Source organism: Pelobates fuscus, chromosome 12 (assembly GCF_036172605.1).
Source record: "Pelobates fuscus isolate aPelFus1 chromosome 12, aPelFus1.pri, whole genome shotgun sequence".
Lineage (NCBI taxonomy): Eukaryota > Metazoa > Chordata > Amphibia > Anura > Pelobatidae > Pelobates > Pelobates fuscus.
In genome coordinates, this window is record NC_086328.1 from 7,250,005 (window position 1) to 7,269,813 (window position 19,809).

The following is a 19,809-nucleotide window of genomic DNA, read 5'->3' on the forward strand; positions in this document are numbered from 1 at the left end:
TTGGAGCAGCATTACCAGTTTCCTAAATCTTAGTGTATTAGTGTGCCTTGAGAACCACGATGATCGGGATCTATAGACACCATTCCTGCAGGTTATAGTTTAGAATGCGGCAGAAAGGGATCTGCAAATCATTACTCTGTCTGGAGTAATGTAATGAGAGTATGTAAACACATAGTATTCTTGCTACACAGAACCAGCACTTGATTAAAGAACACTTTAGTGTTAGGAATACAAACCTAAAACTCTGTAGTGCCTCTGTCCATAATACCGATCCCTATACCAAAACGTAAAGGGTTAGAAATGACTGTTTACTTAACATTAATTCGTACTGGCTAGGTCTCCTCTTGTGAAGTCACGGAGCTTGTCTGATCTAATGAGTGATGTGCTCGCTGTGTGCACATCAAAGCTTCCCCATAGAAAAGCATTGAATCAATGACTTTCTTGGGGGGACACTGGACATTCCTCATGCAATGCATGAGAACACCCAACATCATTTCACAGAGTAAAGCTCTGCTGGGGAGCAGGAAACACTTGCAGTCACTGTGTGGTAGAAACTAGAGGTGGAGTTAACTCTAGAATGTAAACGGGGCAGGGAAACTGCAATGACATGAAATGGTCTGAGTGAATGTACAAGTACACACAGTTTTATCTTAAACTAAGTTTTTGATTTTTCTAGCATGCTTGCTATTTTAGCCAGATTGATACCTCCAGTGTGAAACACTCACTCACTGTTCCCCTTAAATAAGTAAGTTCTCTCATATCAGTGGAGATTCTAAATCCCTCTCTCGCTTGGCTGGGCTCGTATTGATTCTGCATCAGCCAGCCCTTCCAATTGTGGGCTGTACAATTCTGAAGTCATGTCTGATTTTTAATAGAAGCAGATTATCCCTTTAAAAACTCTTCTCAGACCATAGAGGATGATAAAGGGGAATACTAGACCCTGTCACTTCTCTACTATAATGTAGTGCTTTCCCATTCCCAAAAATAAAACCGCAACTACAAACATTTCAATTCACTATTTTTATTTTATTATATGGTTGAACCTTATTTGCAGGAAGTTGTAAAGTTTAGTATTTTAGTTACACACCAGTAACAAGATAAATGAATGATTATATATTACCCACTAACAGTTTGTGTTCTACGTTCTTAAATAAGCAAATCATTTCTAAAAATGAATCCAGGATTCGTCTGAATATGGACTGTGATCACACTAATTTCACATCTCCGTATTCAATAAATGCAGAATGGTAGACTGTTAACCCATTGGCTACCAGGAGAGGATGCCACACAAGCTGTTACATAGCTATCTTGTACGCCACAGGGTTAACATCCACCAGTGCCAGAGAGGGCACATTGTTTGGCTTTGCAATGCAAGCCCAGCAGCTGTAGGGTTAATTCACAAAGCACAAGAAATTCAAGACATTACATTTTAACAGCTGGTCACATACACAGAGAGAGGAAGAAAAAAAAAAAGTCTGTACAACCGAAACATCGAGACTACAGGGAGAAAAGTGATGCATCGTGTTAAAATCAAACCACCTATTTACAAGATTCACAAGCTGTCAGCATATTTAATAGCCAAAGGTGTTCTCGCCACTGTAAGCCACATACATAAATCCGTCCTCATCTTTTTCTTTTTCATACAGCTGTCCCATGGTTAGGCTGGAATTGGGAAAAGAGAAAACATTCAAACACTGCAGGCCAGAACACTGCTAGAACCAACATCCACACCATCTTGTACAACAAGTAACTCATTTTAGTCAGCATTGGAGGGAAGATTGCAGCACTGAGCATGAAATGTCAGAGGCAGTATAGCACACATGTAGCTGTGGGTGTACTGCTCATGCACCAGTGGTTCCCATTCATGTATGTGATCAGTAATTGTCAGGTAGCACCAGAAACCTAGAATTCCACTGCTTTTACATATTAAGGGAACACTCCAGCAGGCTTTCGTGATTATGGTGGATGGAGTTCTCTGAATACCCCCCCCACCCATCTCCTTTGTAAATGGTAAAACAGTTCTGCTACTTACCGGAGGTCCATTAGGTAGCACTCACTGCCTCCGCTACCGCATTTACAAAGCATGGGTCGACTGCGCGGCCCAGCTCTAACAGCAAGAAGCACCTGGTGGAACTAGGTAGGAAGTCCAACTGTTCTAAAACGGTTTGACTACTTACTATGGGTATCAACCACTACAGCATGCTGCTGTTATGGTGCTCAGAGTGTTTACTAAAAATCTATAAAGAAAGAGTTTGTTTTCATTAAAGGTAAAGGAACTCCAAGCGTGCTGTAGTGATTATGGTGCCAGGATTATCTGAGATCTACTGGAAGATCTCTGCCCAAGCTAAGCTTGTTACAGTTTCCAAAATCCTAATTCATTTTAAACTAAAAATAGAAAACCAAAAATCCCTCATCACAAAATCGATACAGCGTGCTGGGAGTAAAACACAACCTCACCTAGATTGGGGCACAGTCTTGTCTACGAAGAGGAAGATTGCTTTTTCTGATGGAAGCTGGATTCGTTTTCGGATTATCCACATGAACTGTGCGACAGTGATATCCGATGGTACCAGGTACTTTCGTTTATCAATATCCACTATCTGCGAGCCTGACACCTTTTCTACAATCACCTGCAGGAGTACAAATAAAATGTGGGTAAATTTTACACGCAGGGCTTATATCCCGGTATAGGTTAGCAGCATGAGGTGTGAATACTTATTGTGACAAGTGAGAAGTAATGTGTATAGCAAACTATTGGTACATTGCTAGTCTGTATTAAAGGAACACTCGAAACCCCAAACGCACAGCAATAGTGTTTACTCCTAGAAGTACATGGACAGCACCTAGGAGATGCAATGCTTCATGTGACATCAATGAGAGGGAAATGAGATAAAGGAATTAAAGGGACACTAGTCACCAAAACAACTTTATCTTAATTACACAGTTTTGGTGTATAGATCATGCAGTCTCACGGCTCAATCCTCTGTCATTCAGGAGTTTAATCACTTAGTTTATGCAGCCCTAGTCACACCTCCCTGCATGTGACTTACACAGCCTTCCAAAACACTTCCTGTAAAGAGATCTAATGTTTAAAGTTATTTTGTTGCACATTGTGTTTAATTAAGAATTTTTTTTTTTTTTTTTTTTTTAAATTCTTTATTTTTGACGTGCAGGTGATTACAAAGCATAAACATACGCCACAACAGCGTGTTTGAATGGTTAAACATAGGATTAGCAGTGGCATGAGAGGTTTGCACATTTTTGTTTTAAAATGAAAATAACAGGCTGTTTAACAATATTAGGTAAGGTTACAAACGTTATGCTAGACAAGCTTGTGAGTGGTTTAGTCGCGTTTAAGATCGCGTGAAATGTTACGTCATAGCTATGGTATTGCATACCCGAGTAGGTCAAACGTTGACGCTTATACCATATTTACGACTGTTTAGAATAAATGAGAGTATCAAGCTATTAAACCTCGTTTTCATGTTATGGCAGGCTAAGCTAGGCATGCATAGAACAATGTTAATTGCGCTTAAGATATGGAGCTGGCTGGTCGTTTAAGTGTATATCTTCGTAGCGCATTACAAACAAAAAATAAGAGATTAGAGTATATAATAATAAAAAAAAAAAAAAAAAACTGAGCTTAATCAACGTATCATGCTGGTGAAGTATAAAAGAGATTACATTGCGCTAGTTATTTAGGCTGGCTAGTGCAGGTGGGTCAGGTAAACTAGTCATATGCAAGATATATGTAGAGTTCACGTTAGAGGCAAAAAACATGAGTATACTACATTATGTTCTCTGTGTCAGGGATCAGCAGTGGTGACTGTTGTTCGCGCTTAGTCCCATAATGGCGTTTCAGCTTTAGGCAGCGAGCTAGAGTTCAGCCTATTCCCAAGGATGGGAAGCGTGAGCCCTGTGTGTGGAGGACGAGGGTGGCTGTAGCGTTCTGGCGGCTCTGATGGGTATCCCTCCAGCCCCAGGCCGGTTGATAGGCCGGCATCTTCATGCCACGGACTTGGGGACTCTTGGGGTCCCAGTCCTCCCCTCTGGGGGGTAGGCAGGAGGTTATGGTGGTAGGTGGCCGCTTGTTGCGCAGGGTCCTCCGCCTGTGTGGACGGTGCCGCGGGATTCTGCCCCTGGTGGCCCTCGGCCTAGGTGATCTCTTGTGGGGAGGTTTGTGTGGTTTGGGGACTTGGGTGATCGGAGGGGGCCCACTCACCATCCGGCCCTCAGCCTCCCGGTCGTCCTCCTGGTGTTGGAGCTTTGGTGCGTTTAGTCGTGCCTCCAACCTGGCCCAGAAGTGGGTGAAGATTTCATCCAGCCTCCTGTGGGTGATCTGAGCCGAGTTTAGAGGCTCCGGCTCAGGTTGCTGGGAGTTGGCGCCGTTCAGGGCTAGTCTGGCCGCCATTTTGTGGAGTTCTGCTGGGGCAGTGTCTCAGCGAGTCAGAATGAGGTTGTTGCTTGATGCGTGGTGCAGGCTAGTGCGGACCGGGATAACCCCCGCCGGTCCAGAGGGGGGGAACAGGGCTGTGTTGCAAGCTTGGGAGGGCACTAGGTCGCACAGAGCGGGGGATCGGCCGCCTCACCCGTCCGGCGATACTGCTAGGCCTCACTCCCGTCACCCTCGACAGGCGCTCCGTGCACCCGCGGGCGGCAGACCCAGGGCAATTTGACTGGTTCCTGGGGTGGGTGAGACTTGCTTCTGGCGTTTGTGAGGGTCCGGGCTGGCTGGAGTGCAGGTAATCAGGCTGCATGGGAGGATTGAGCTCGGAGCTCACACGAAGCACGTCCAGCCGCCATGAAGCCCAGGCCCCGCCCCCAAGAATTTTTTATCTCCCGCCCTTTAATAGCCTCCTGTGTGTGATTAAATTTACATTTACATTTACAGAGCAGTTAGCACCTGATTCAAAAATGAAACAATTTTGTTTTCATACAGGCTGTCAGTCACAGCCAGGGGAGGTTTGGCTAGGGCTGCATAAACAAAAAAACTTCTAAATGGCAGATAATGGAGCAGTGAGAATACACCAAAACTGTGTAAGCTAAAATTGTTTGCACAATGACAGTGTATAAATGTATTACAGTTAATTGCAGAGAGATCTAAATACCAAAGCTTATTAGTGAGGAAGGGGTCAGTCGCTGCCTGCACAATGTCTAGATTAAATGTACATCTACCACAGGTTTGCATACCATCCACACAATTTAAGGAAGACAAGACCATTTAATACTCATTTCCTAATGGATTAGTTCTGGTTTTGAAGTGGAAGGCTGAAGACCATGGAATTACTTACCAATAGCTGTATTGCCAGGCCTTCACCATTAAGGTAAGTGGCTATTTAGTTTATGATATGCAGACTTACATCTTAAATGGACACCATAGGCAACTCAGACAACTCCAGCTCATTGAAGTGGTCTTGGTGCCTACGGTGTCCCTATTGCCCATAGTCCTGCAAGGTAAAACATTGCAGCACTAAGAGTCTCTAGTGGCTACCTACCAGACAGCCACTAGAGGCGCTTCCGGGATTTTACTGGACTTTGTTGCCTGACATTGGGTGTCCTCACGGTCTCCATTAGGCCATCCAGTGTCCGTTCAATCCACATAGGAAAGCATTGAGTCAATGCTTTTATGTTTAGGGCCTAATAAGCTTGTGGCACTCACCGCATATGTGTATTGCCCCAAGCCCTCCCCCCTCCCCTCCCAGTTTGATGACAGTGGAAGAGGAAGAATGCAGAGGAACATCGGCACTGGAATCGGGTAAGTGGGAAGTAACGTTCTAGGAATACAGGTTTGTATAGCATTATAGTATGCATTTAAGGGACACTGGATATACATACAATGCACAGGTTTGCTTTCAAACTAAATATAAATTCCTAGATTTTACTATTAACATGACGTGAAGTCATGATTTTATTAAAGACACGGAGGCGAGTATTATGCTTCTCTTTCTTTAATTCTCCCTCAGCAGCGAAGAGAGATATATGCAAAAGAGATAAAAAAGAACAAATAACATAGGCATATTGACAGTGCTATCATGGGTATCCACCCCCTTAGTATATAAGGTGTAGCACTTCCTGTTTCTTCCTCTTTCTTCTGCGATCCGAAGACCAGATCCATAACTGAACGATAAACTTGGCCCGAACAGGAACAGTGGGCGGTAGTCAAAATTCCATTCTTTGATGATGGACTGTAGAACTTAGTAACGGTACTTCAACACCATGACAGTATAATTCAGGCTAAAATGAAAGGAGAAATATGGTAATATTCGGTTGATGACTGGTTGTATCATATACCCCCACAACAGTTATAATTAATGTGTACAGCATTATCGTCATGACGTCACACATAAGATATCTATCAGATTATGTCCACAGTAGCACGTAGAGTCACTTACCTGAAGGATGTAGGAAAACCTGTAAAAGGCAGTTTGAACTTACGGTTACATCCGCTTGAGGTCGATATCCTTGCTAAATCCAATCCCTCCACCCAGGGAGGGCGGGAAGGGAATAATACTCGCCTCCGTGTCTTTAATAAAATCATGACTTTACGTCATGTTAATAGTAAAATCTAGGAATTTTATTAAAGACACGGAGGCTCCTATTATGCTCTTTCAAAGCTGAGCAATAACTCTTTCCGAAAAATGTTGGATTGGTTTAAAGTAGAAATTCCGGAATGTGGATTCCGTAGACCAGTCTGCGGCCTTCAGGATATCCTCTAATCGACATCCTATCGTCGATGCTTTAGAAGCCATAGCGCCTCTCACCGAGTGGGCCGAGAAAACTGTTACGTCTATCCCTGCTGAAGCTAATAACCACTTGGCCCAACGGGCAAGCGTAGGTGTAGATACCGGGAGGTGCGGTCTCTTCAGAGAAATAAACAATGGGCCTTCGTTTGATGGTCGGAGGGAAGAAGTACGGGATTCGTATTCTTTCAAGCACAGTACTGGGCACAGCTTCTGTTGGTTCGGGAGGCGTGGATAGAAAACATGCTTAGTCGCTGACTTAGTTCTTCGTGAAATATCAAATGACACCCCCTCCGGGGTGAATGTGCGGGCTTGCCAGTCTAAGGCTCGTACATCTGATACTCGTTTACAGGATAGTAAGCATAAAATCATGAGCAATTTAGCAGACAAATGTTTAAGTGATAGTGCCGAGTTGTCGGGCCACTCTTCTAAGAATTTGAACACAATGTTGACATCCCAAAAGGACCCGTATCTGGATTTTGGAGGCCGTGCAAAACGTATGCCTTTGAGCAGGCGACAGATCAGGGGGTTCTGTCCGAGAGGACTTCCGTCTACATTATCGTGACCAGCCGAGATAGCCGATCTGAAGATGTTGACTGTACGGAACGCCTTGCCCGATTCGAATAAATGAGTGAGGAAGTCTAGTACTGTCTTCACAGGAGCTGATATGGGATCCACTGATTTTCCCAGGCACCAATCGGACCAAACTCTCCATGCCGCAGCATATGTGCGCCGAGTTCCTGGTGCCCATGCGTTCGCCAAGAGTTGGGTAGTTGTTCTCGAAACTTCCGTGATTTCCCAGGGTCCCCTGAAAGGAGCCATGCCATGAGACGGAGCATTCCCCGCTCTATCAGGTCGTGGTTCTCCCCATCCGGATTGGTTAACAGGGACGTGTGATCCGGCAGTAGATGTGGGAAATCGATTGCCATTTCCAGAAGGTGAGGGAACCAGGGTTGAGATCTCCAGCATGGTGTTATCAAAACTACTGTTGCTTTGAACCGTCGGATGTACGCCAGAGTCCGAGCAATCAGGTTGAACGGGGGAAAGGCGTATGCTCGTCCCCCGGTCCAGTCTTGAAGAAAGGCATCTGTTGCCAAGGCTTCCGGATCCGGTCGCCAGATGAAAAATTGAGGAAGTTGTGTGTTCAGTCTGGATGCAAAGAGATCCACACTCAGTGGACCCCATAGCCGTGCGATCTTGGAAAAGACCTTCGGTTGAAGCCTCCAATCCCCCAGATCCCTCAGGTATCTGGAGTTCCAGTCCGCGGCGTAATTGTCTAGGCCTGGTATGTGCTCCGCGGTCACCGACACATTGTTTTGTAAGCAGTAGTGCCAGAAGTCTCGAGCTAAAACCGCCAGGATGCGTGATTTGGTACCTCCCAGATGGTTTATGTACCTGACCGCCGAGATATTGTCCAACTTGAGGAGGATTGAGCAAGAGACGCTCCTGGGAGTGAGGCTGCGTATGGCAAATGAGGCTGCCAGTAGTTCCAGTGAGTTTATGTGGAGGAAGGATTCGTCTACTGACCATCTGCCTCCTGTGGAGATGGAGCCGCAGCGCGCGCCCCAGCCATGTAAGCTCGCATCCGACTCTATTATTATATCCGGAGTGGAACCGAAGATCGCTCGTCCGTTCCATGCTTCCATGTGGGTCAACCACCAGTCCAACTCCTCCTTGGATTCCTCGTCTAGAGTGATGTTGGACTCGTACGACTGCCCGTTCCGTAGGCAAGAAGCTTTCAGGCGCTGTAACGCCCGATAGTGGAGTGGTCCCGGGAAGATCGCCTGTATGGAGGCCGCTAGTAATCCGATTACTCGGGCTAGTTGTCTCAGGGAGATATTTGGACGGTGTCTTATCTTCCTGATCTCCTTCTTGATGCTGGACATCTTGTCCGCAGGGAGACATAGAATCTGTTGTACCGAATCGACTCGGAATCCCAGGAATTCCATCTGCTGAGATGGTTGTAGTACCGATTTCTCCCAATTCACTAGGAAGCCTAGGTTCTGTAGGAGGTGCAGAGTCCACGACAGATGTGATAGTAGAAGGGATCTCGTTTCTGACAGTATGAGGATATCGTCTAGGTAGATGATGAGACGAATTCCGTGTAATCTGAGGAATGTAACCACTGGTTTCAATACTTTCGTAAAGCACCAGGGGGCGGAGGATAGACCAAAGGGAAGGCAGCGGAAGCGCCACTTCCTTGTGTCCCATTGGAATTGTAATAGGTTCCTGTGTGTAGGAGTTATCGGGATCGTGAGATACGCATCTTGCAGATCGAGTTTCACCATCCAGTCTCCTGGGAGAAGGAGGTCTCGGAGGCAGTGTATGCCCTCCATTTTGAAATGATGGTATCGGATAAAGGCATTGAGGGGTCTTAGGTTGATAACCGGGCGGACACCCCCGCCTTTCTTTGGTACCAAAAACAGGTTGCTTACAAAACCTGGGGTATCTAGAGGGATTTCCTCTATGGCATTTTTGTTGTGAAGGACCTCTATCTCTGCGGAGATGAGGTCGCGGTGTGACTGTGGCATGTGTGGTACGTTTGGGGGGCAAACCTGAAAAGGGGGGTCCGTCAGTTCTAGGTGATATCCCTCTACAGTCTGTAACACCCAGTTGTCGGACGTGATAGTGGCCCAAGTCTGAGAGAACAAAGCCAATCTGCCCCCCACATTTATATGGGAAAAATGGGGAAAGATCGTACTCACCATAAGGGCGTTTTCCTGGGGCCGTTCCTCTGCCGCCACGGGTATTCCAAGCTCTTCCTCGAGAGGGAAAGAATGGAGTGTAGGATGGAGTGTAGGAGCGCTCCTGGTTTTGCCTCTGTGTGCTGAAGGAGCCTCTGCCCGGTCTGGAGAAACCTCGGGGATTGCGGCCGGGTAGACGGCTCCTACCTCTACCGGCCCCACCGAAAACCTTTTGGTGGAAGACCCTTTTTATGGATGATTGGGCTTTATCCAGAGCCGTGAAGGTTTTGACATAGGAGCCTAGGTCTTTGACGAATGATTCGCCGAATAATAGACCCTTAGCCGCGGCCCCTGGCTCAGTGGAGGCCATGCTCGCCAGTTTGGGCTCAATTTTCATCAGGATAGCCTTCCTGCGCTCCGTTGACATGGCAGTATTGGCGTTGCCAATCATGCAGACCAGGCGTTGGAGCCAGCCAAATGCCACCTCAAAGTCTAATGGTGCCTCACCCGACTGAGCTGCTTCCAGCAGTTCATACAGTTTAGTGACGGGACCCAGGGTGTCTAGGAACTTGTCCTGACAATTACGGAGGGAATAGTCCAATCCCCTTCTAGGTTTCCAGCCGGTTTTGGCTAGAAACTGGACTAATTGGGGGTCCACTTCTGGGGTTTTTGCCACAGCATCAGGTATAATGGGTCGGGGGCATTCCGCTCTCAACTTATTACGGCCCTCCTGAGAGAGGGACTTGCGTACCCTGAGGGCCAGGTATTGGGCGATGTGTACGGGTGGTTCCCACTCAGCAGAGCGTGGGTGTCTCAAGTTGTCAGGGTCAAATAGCGGAACCTCTTTAGGGTCGCCTGTAGGCTCTGCCCCGGGCGCCCCTGAGTGCGCCAAGGTACGTGTTGGCGCCAAGGGGAATTGTTTACCCTGCAGGCCTTCGCCCTCTGAGAGCTCGTCCTCGTACGGATCAGAGTACGGGACGTCTGACCCCTCTTCCCCCTCCTCGTCTGAATCAGACAGTATATCTTGGGCTCTTGCCCGTTTCCAGTCTCTGGTAGCCGTAGCTCGCCCAGAAGCTCTATTGCGCGGTTGTTGCGCGCCATCATGGACAGCCTGAGGCGTGTCAATCAGAGCAGGGTCAACCTGCATGGGGGGGGGGTCTTGTGAGTGCTTGCGTTTGCCTGAAGCCTTGCGTCCTGACAAGGTCCCCTCAGGGGGGGTATGAGTCAAGGCAGGGGTAGTGTGGGGCTGGACCTGCCTGAGCGCTTGTGCGATGGAGTCTGAGATGGTAGAGGACATAGCTCCCATGGCTGATGATATGGCCTTAGAAATAGAGTTGGACATGGTGGTGTCCAGGAGGCATTGAAATTCTTCCGAGCCCATGACCCCAGGGTCAACTATGGGGTCAGGGATAGCATTGGCCATAGAGGGGCTAAGTATGCCAGGGAGTTTATCCCCAGATTGCATGGTAGCAGGATGAATGCAAGTGAGAAAATAACAAATGAAGCTAAAAGGTGAACTAGAGTACTAGGATTGATTAACCCAGGTACAAGATGGGAAGGTACAGGGAGATGGAGGGTAGCTCCAAAGAATAAAAGGTTAGGAAGACACTGTACCCGCCTGGAGAGATGAGAGGATCGAAATCAGCGTGCAAGAACGAACCAAAGCACGATAAACGGATCATAAGATGGCCGCCGCCATAACCGGCGACCAGAAACCAATAAAATGGCCGCCGCGAGCTACCGCGCATGCGCGCTGCTCGCGAGCGGCGAAAACGAAAGTAAAGTGAAATCGCCGCGCGGCCGAAAGTAGGTCCGGCCGCCGGTGCTGAAAATAGTGCCGGGAAACGCCGTGGGGGAGACAGTGGAGTCCCGTCGGCGAAACCAGTATGGAGTGACCGGGGGGGGAGCCCCAACCGGAGGGGGGGGGGGGCGGGAGGGAGCGAAAACAGATAAGCCCAAAGGTGGAAGGGAGGGTAACACGGTCACACAAGAGATATAGTAAAGGCACAGTAAAAAACAGATAATGGAGTAAACTAGTGGGAAAAAAGGGGAATAAACGTTAAGTCTATCCCAATATAAGTAAAAAAAAAACGGGTTATATACAGCACAATAACAGAAAAATCCCACCAGAGCACATTATAGATAAAAGGAGGTGTACTTATCTCCTGAGGGAGCAGCGAAGAAAGAGGAAGAAACAGGAAGTGCTACACCTTATATACTAAGGGGGTGGATACCCATGATAGCACTGTCAATATGCTTATGTTATTTGTTCTTTTTTATCTCTTTTGCATATATCTCTCTTCGCTGCTGAGGGAGAATTAAAGAAAGAGAAGCATAATAGGAGCCTCCGTGTCTTTAATAAAATTTGAACTTATACATTTTATAGTTTGTTTTTTGATAGGGCTGCTAATGTTTTAATTTTCAATACACAAATCTTTATAGTTTTTGCACATAAAAAAATGTTTTGCAGAATTCTGCACCATAACCCTGCCCCCTCATGCCACCAGGACTTCTTTATCAAATGTTTGTACACAGCTCGGCCTCTAACAGCGTGGAATTAGTCATTTTTAAGGGATAACCTGGCTGCAGACAGTCAGAATGGTGACAAACAGGTAGTGATATCCTGGGGTAATGCAGATCGATTTAATACTGTCAGTAGCTGAGCTGTGTACATACATCTGATAAGGAAGTCTTCTTTCTGGAGGGAAGGGTGTGAGTTAAGAGACAGGCTTATGATGCAGCATTTTTAGTGTTAAAACCATAGGATAGATTTCAGCATGTTTATGAGGCCGAAAAATAGCAAATGCATTGAGAGATGTATTGGTGCTTGTAGTGTCTCTTTAAGCTCATCTGAGAGGGAGAGGACAGCCCAGAAAACAACACCTAGGGTTATTTACTAAACGGAGAATTCAAAGTGAATTTTAAATTTAAGGCCAAACTGAAACAAACTCTCTAAATCAGTTTGAATTCTCACATTAGTGAATAACCCTGATTACACTATGTGTTAGTCTGCCCATATTTTGGGGTTTCATTATTTACATTACGGACACCATGGGCCATTCCGGGTGGTGACAAACCGCACATCTCTCAATAACACTTGAGCTGCTTTTCCCCAGCACACTCTTTGTTTAGTGTAGACTCTATGGGGACAGAGAGGAGGAGTGTGCGCTGTGCAGGTAACTGCTTCATTAGCATTGCTTTATGTGTTTGGGGCAAATTCACCTACTTCATTCCTAATTCTGAGCAGCTACTGTATATAATGCGATTGTACTAATTGTAAACTGAAATGCTAGTTCTGATAGGGATACAGATAAACATACTTATTATGCTGAGCTGATCACAATAACGCAATATACAGCAGGCTTAAAACATCCTAACTGGAGGCTGTGGGCAGCGTGTGCAGTTTCTGAAGTGGAAACATAGACTGTGATGGCAATATGTCAGCTGTCCGCATCCTCCATGGTTGGAAAATAAAGCGTAAAAAGTTTATTTTAGAAGTTAAAGGCACTGGACTCAAATCTAATCATATATGAAGGACAAATTCATTTAAAAAAGAAGGGGGCCATACTTGGCCCAGATTCCCTTTATTCCCGGCGCAGACACTGCTCCAAAACCAATAATTGCAAAGTTGTGCCCACAGAAAGTGTATTGCATGAAAACCTAAATAATTTAGTAGTACGGAGTAAAAACAAACCAATATTTACCGGAACTCTGTCTGGGTACTTGGCTCGGATTTTCGCCGACTCCACACACCTGTGTTCTGTAAAAACATAAAATGTCCAAGTGAGATAAGGGATATGGGTAGTGGAGGGCTGAACTCATGCAGGCTACGGTCTGTGAAACCTTCCTTGAAAGGGGGAATAATCACTATAAGCACTATATGGTGTTTGCGTGACAAATATAACAGGTAAGTGAGTAAACTTTAATTTTTTATTTAATGTATAAATCTATAAGATATATATTTTTAATTTGACGGTATGAAGTGGTTCACAATCTGCCCACCAGCTCAAATCATTCTCTTCGCTATAAAAAAAAAAAAACAATCTTAACCCCTTAAGGACGGTGGGCATACTATGCCGTTCTTGGGGACCCAGTCCTAAACGCATGTGGGCGGCATAGTACGTCCCCGCCGTCCTTCCCACTTGATCGCTGGCGATCGCGATGAGGGGAATTACCTGGCATCCCAGGGAGTCCCCCTGCGGCTGATCTGGCCCTCCCGGACCATGTGATTGCGATGATGTCACAATCACATGGACGGAATAGCTGTCCACAGCAGTGCCTGCAGGGGCCTGCCTGGAATGACAGGCAGTCATCCTGTGCCTGAAGTAAAGTTTTAAACAGTAATTTATAAATCTATATAATATAAAGTAACATTTTTTAAAATAAAATACGTTAAAATTATATATACATGCGTAATTTCGTTCTAACTGTATTTTGATAATATATACATACTGATATCAAAATACACTCAGAACAAAATTAGATATATAACTATATACAAAAATACATATGTGTGTGTGTGTATATATATATATATATTATGTAATATTTTTACTTCGTTAAGTCATTTTATTAATTACGATTTGAGGGACTGCCTGACATCTAGGGATCAACCGATATTGATTTTTTAGAGCTGATACCGATAATCTGTGAACTTTCAGGCTGATAGCCGATAACTTGCCGATATTCTGTGCATTTACCATTTTGAAAAAATAAACTATTTCTAAAGGTAAATGCACAAAATATACAAGCCACATGCAGTGTGTTTAGACAGGGGAGCTGTGTGTATATGTGTAGTGTGTATATCATGAATGCAGGGTGTGTTTGTGTAGTGTGTATAGTTAATGCAGTGACTGTTTGTGTAGTGTGTGTATAGTAAATGTTGTGAGTGGTGTGTGTATAGCAAACGCAGTGTGTGTGTAGTGTGCGTATAGGGAACACAGTCTGTGTAGTGTGCGTATAGCGAACACCGTGTGTGTAGTGTGCGTATAGCGAACACCGCGTGTGTAGTGTGCGTATAGCGAACACCGCGTGTGTAGTGTGCGTATAGCGAACACCGCGTGTGTAGTGTGCGTATAGCGAACACCGCGTGTGTAGTGTGCGTATAGCGAACACCGTGTGTGTAGTGTGCGTATAGCGAACACCGTGTGTGTAGTGTGCGTATAGCGAACACCGTCTGTGTAGTGTGCGTATAGCGAACACCGTCTGTGTAGTGTGCGTATAGCGAACACCGTGTGTGTAGTGTGCGTATAGCGAACACCGTGTGCGTAGTGTGCGTATAGCGAACACCGTGTGCGTAGTGTGCGTATAGCGAACACCGTGTGCGTAGTGTGCGTATAGCGAACACCGTGTGCGTAGTGTGCGTATAGCGAACACCGTGTGCGTGGTGTGCGTATAGCGAACACCGTGTGCGTGGTGTGCGTATAGCGAACAGTGTGTAGTGTGCGTAAAGTGAATGCAGTGTGTTTGTATAGTGTGTGTATATAATGAATAGTGTGTAGTGTGTATATAATGCAGTGTGTGCATTATATACACACACTAAACACACTGCATTATATACACACAGTGGGAGGAGGGGCAGTGTCAGGGCAGGTTACAGTGGGGGGAGGGGCAGTGTCAGGGCAGATTACAGGGGGGGGGGGAAGGGTAGTGTCAGGGCAGGTTACAGTGGGGGAGGGGTAGTGTCAGGGCAGGTTACAGTGGGGGAGGGGTAGTGTCAGGGCAGGTTACAGTGGGGGGAGGGGTAGTGTCAGGGCAGGTTACAGTGGAAGGGGAATGTCAGGTTACAGTGGGGGGAGGGGTAGTGTCAGGGCAGGTTACAGTGGGGGGAGGGGTAGTGTCAGGGCAGGTTACAGTGGGGGAGGGGTAGTGTCAGGGCAGGTTACAGTGGAAGGGGAATGTCAGGTTACAGTGGGGGGAGGGGTAGTGTCAAGGCAGGTTACAGTGGGGGAGGGGTAGTGTCAGGGCAGGTTACAGTGGGGGGAGGGGTAGTGTCAGGGCAGGTTACAGTGGGGAAGGGGTAGTGTCAGGGCAGGTTACAGTGGGGGAGGGGTAGTGTCAGGGCAGGTTACAGTGGGGGAGGGGTAGTGTCAGGGCAGGTTACAGTGGGGGGAGGGGTAGTGTCAGGGCAGGTTACAGTGGGGGGAGGGGTAGTGTCAGGGCAGGTTACAGTGGGGGGAGGGGTAGTGTCAGGGCAGGTTACAGTGGGGGAGGGGTAGTGTCAGGGCAGGTTACAGTGGGGGGAGGGGTAGTGTCAGGGCAGGTTACAGTGGGGGGAGGGGTAGTGTCAGGGCAGGTTACAGTGGGGGAGGGGTAGTGTCAGGGCAGGTTACAGTGGGGGAGGGGTAGTGTCAGGGCAGGTTACAGTGGGGGGAGGGGTAGTGTCAGGGCAGGTTACAGTGGGGGGAGGGGTAGTGTCAGGGCAGGTTACAGTGGGGGAGGGGTAGTGTCAGGGCAGGTTACAGTGGGGGAGGGGTAGTGTCAGGGCAGGTTACAGTGGGGGGAGGGGTAGTGTCAGGGCAGGTTACAGTGGGGGGAGGGGTAGTGTCAGGGCAGGTTACAGTGGGGGAGGGGTAGTGTCAGGGCAGGTTACAGTGGGGGAGGGGTAGTGTCAGGGCAGGTTACAGTGGGGGAGGGGTAGTGTCAGGGCAGGTTACAGTGGGGGGAGGGGTAGTGTCAGGGCAGGTTACAGTGGGGGGAGGGGTAGTGTCAGGGCAGGTTACAGTGGGGGGGAGGGGTAGTGTCAGGGCAGGTTACAGTGGGGGGAGGGGTAGTGTCAGGGCAGGTTACAGTGGGGGAGGGGTAGTGTCAGGGCAGGTTACAGTGGGGGAGGGGTAGTGTCAGGGCAGGTTACAGTGGGGGAGGGGTAGTGTCAGGGCAGGTTACAGTGGGGGAGGGGTAGTGTCAGGGCAGGTTACAGTGGGGGGAGGGGTAGTGTCAGGGCAGGTTACAGTGGGGGGAGGGGTAGTGTCAGGGCAGGTTACAGTGGGGGGAGGGGTAGTGTCAGGGCAGGTTACAGTGGGGGAGGGGTAGTGTCAGGGCAGGTTACAGTGGGGGGAGGGGTAGTGTCAGGGCATGTTACAGTGGGGGGAGGGGTAGTGTCAGGGCAGGTTACAGTGGGGGAGGGGTAGTGTCAGGGCAGGTTACAGTGGGGGGGAGGGGTAGTGTCAGGGCAGGTTACAGTGGGGGGGAGGGGTAGTGTCAGGGCAGGTTACAGTGGGGGGAGGGGTAGTGTCAGGGCAGGTTACAGTGGGGGAGGGATAGTGTCAGGGCAGGTTACAGTGGGGGGAGGGGTAGTGTCAGGGCAGGTTACAGTGGGGGGGGGGTAGTGTCAGGGCAGGTTACAGTGGGGGGAGGGGTAGTGTCAGGGCAGGTTACAGTGGGGGAGGGGTAGTGTCAGGGCAGGTTACATTCTATTTGCAGTATGTTATAGATGTAGGTGGGTGGGTGGGTATTCGGTATAATATGATTGACGGGAGGCAGGGGGTCGCTCACCCAGCGTGTGATCCTCTTTAAACATCCACTTCATGTTACCGGAGCCGTGACAGGAGCGACAACAACAACAGGGCGGGGTCTCCCTATGACGACACTTCCGGCAGACTACGGTCCCGCCCCCAGAATGAGCTAGTAAAGGGGCGGGGCTTAACTGAGTCAGAGCACATGGGGAGCCTGGCCTGTCTGTCAATCAATAATAATAATTAATTATACTGTGTATAGAGATATCCTGCCTCTAATATTAACCCATGTTATAGTATATTATCCCATGTTATAGTATATTAACCCATGTTATAGTATATTAACCCATGTTATATTATATATTATATTATCCCATGTTATATTATATTATCCCATGTTATGTTATATTTTCCCATGTTATGTTATATTATCCCATGTTATGTTATATTTTCCCATGTTATGTTATATTTTCCCATGTTATATTATATTAACCCATGTTATATTATCCCATGTTATATTATGTTATATTATATTAACCCATGTTATATTATGTTATATTATATTAACCCATGTTATATTATCTTATATTAACCCATGTTATGTTATATAATATTATCCCATGTTATGTTATATTATCCCATACTATATTATCCCATGTTATGTTATATTAACCCATGTTATGTTATATTAACCCATGTTATGTTATATTATCCCATGTTATATTATCCCATACTATATTATCCCATGTTATGTTATATTAACCCATGTTATGTTATATTATCCCATACTATATTATCCCATGTTATGTTATATTATATTAACCCATGTTATATTATGTTATATTATCCCATACTATATTATCCCATGTTATGTTATGTTATATTATCCCATACTATATTATCCCATGTTATGTTATATTATATTAACCCATGTTATATTATGTTATATTATCCCATACTATATTATCCCATGTTATGTTATGTTATTGATGTGGAATTATTAAAAATCTTTATTGTACTTGTATTGAATTATTGTACTAACTCCATTTTAACTTTATACTGTGACTTCATCCTCCATTTTGTCCTCCTAACCTGACTTCTTCAATCCTCCATTTTGTCCTCATGACTTAACTTGTTCATTTTAAAACTACATTACGTGACTGAACTTCTCAACCCAATTAATACAGTAGACAAAGACCGTGTTTCCTTCAAGGACGAGTACCAGGAGGTGCTGGCTACTCCTTAAGACTTGCTGGCTACTCCTTAAGAGCTTGTAAGATAGTATAGTTTGAAGGCCACAGAACACAGTAGTAATGAAATGTTCTATTCATAAGAGACCTTGCACCTGGACATAAAGCCTGATATCACTGACCGTGTAAAATGACGCTTAGGACCCCCTTGTCCCCCACCCGTGTCCAGAATAATCCCACCTCTGATGGGTGGGCACGGGACTAACCTCTTAAATTTACTAACCAATAGGTAAGACACTAACTCCGTCACTTAACAATTAATCCAATTGATGATGTTTATTTGCTGATATTCTAATAATCAATGATGACGCAAAATGCCTCTTAAAAGGGCCTGCGCGCCCGCTTTTTCTTCACTTGCCAATAAACTTTCTCGAAGTTATTTTAACCTGAACCTCGTGTGTCAGACTTAATTACTTCAGCGTATATACGCAATTTAATTTTATTGATTTGGACAGGAACAGATAGACTCTGAACATTTTGGTTTACTTTCAAAAACTACCATAACAACTTGGCGCCCAACGTGGGGCACCGGGCTATGTCTGGCCGGTGAGCCGTCCTAAGGAAGACAAGGGTGGACGGAGGAATCCAGGGGGAAGGAAGGGAGACTGATCACCTCCAGATACACGGTAGAGACTTCTGCAGAGCCACCGGTACGTTCCAGCCCCTTTGATTGACCCGTCCACGTGTCTGTGACTGCTTCCCGGGAGGACATCAAAGACAGGTAATATCTTGCCCGGTGTCTCGTTACTCACTTGTTTACCTGCATTTTAGTCTATCTGTTGCCTGGGTGTGTTTGAATTGTTTGCCTGTTTCCCCATTTTGAGATAAAGGGGGGGTGGACCTGCAGGGGATTTGCCTGGGGTTCTGTCTTGCTTGTTTTCCCCTTTTTGGGATAAAGGGGGGTGGACCTGAGGGGACTTGCCTGGGTCTTCAGTGTGTCTGTCTGTTTGTATTTTACCTCTTTTGGGATAAAGGGGGGTTGACCCGTGGATGTGTTCCTGGGGGGTCTTCTGTTGCCTGTTTTACCTCTTTTAGGAACCACGGTGCTGTGGTTGTAAGGAAAAAGAGGGGTTGACCCGTGGATGTGTTCCTGGGGGGTCTTCTTTGCCTGTTTACTTCTTTTAGGAGCCTCGTGGCTGTGGCTGTAAGGAAAAAGAAGTTTGTGGAACTGTGGGATCTGTGTAGAATCACAGTTTCCCTGTGATCCCGTTTTGTGTCACTTTGATAGCCTAGCTAGCTTCACTGTGCGCGTTCGGACTATCCAGCTCTGGTTGAGTTGGGGACGTCCTGACCCGGACCATCCAGCTCTAGTTGAGTTGGGGACGTCCTGACCCGGACCCTTCGGCTCTAGTTGAGCTGAGGGCCCACCGATTATTTAATTGTGGTAGGAGACCTAGCCTTGTGGCAGGGGACTTTGTTTCCTGGGGGAATTCAGGCAGGTATTGCTTGTTTTTCGCATCACGTAGTAGTGAGACTTATAAAGTGGGATTTATAGGGGCACTACGGGAGTGAGGATAGACGTGGCCACATTCTTGTGGACTGCAGAGTAGAGGGAGGCTGGAAAGGATTTCGGACCGGTGTTAGCTGTTATCCTTGGCCGCTGGTAGTGAGACTTATGAAAGTCGTTCTCCGAGCGGGGACACTACGAGGTTGAGAAAGGTGACTTTGGAGTAAGCACATG

At 46.7% G+C, this 19,809-nt stretch overlaps 1 protein-coding gene across 1 annotated transcript; it reads right to left on the minus strand.

Annotated features, from left to right (window-relative positions):
* Window positions 1-1,005: 1,005 nt before the first annotated feature.
* Window positions 1,006-17,027, minus strand: GABARAPL2 (GABA type A receptor associated protein like 2). Its single transcript, XM_063438484.1, has 4 exons — window positions 16,919-17,027; window positions 13,129-13,184; window positions 2,458-2,630; window positions 1,006-1,662 (listed from the first exon to the last, which is right to left on the minus strand). The coding sequence occupies exons 1-4, from the start codon at window positions 16,950-16,952 to the stop codon at window positions 1,572-1,574; spliced, it is 354 nt and encodes a 117-aa protein (XP_063294554.1). The 5' UTR covers window positions 16,953-17,027; the 3' UTR covers window positions 1,006-1,571.
* Window positions 17,028-19,809: the final 2,782 nt, after the last annotated feature.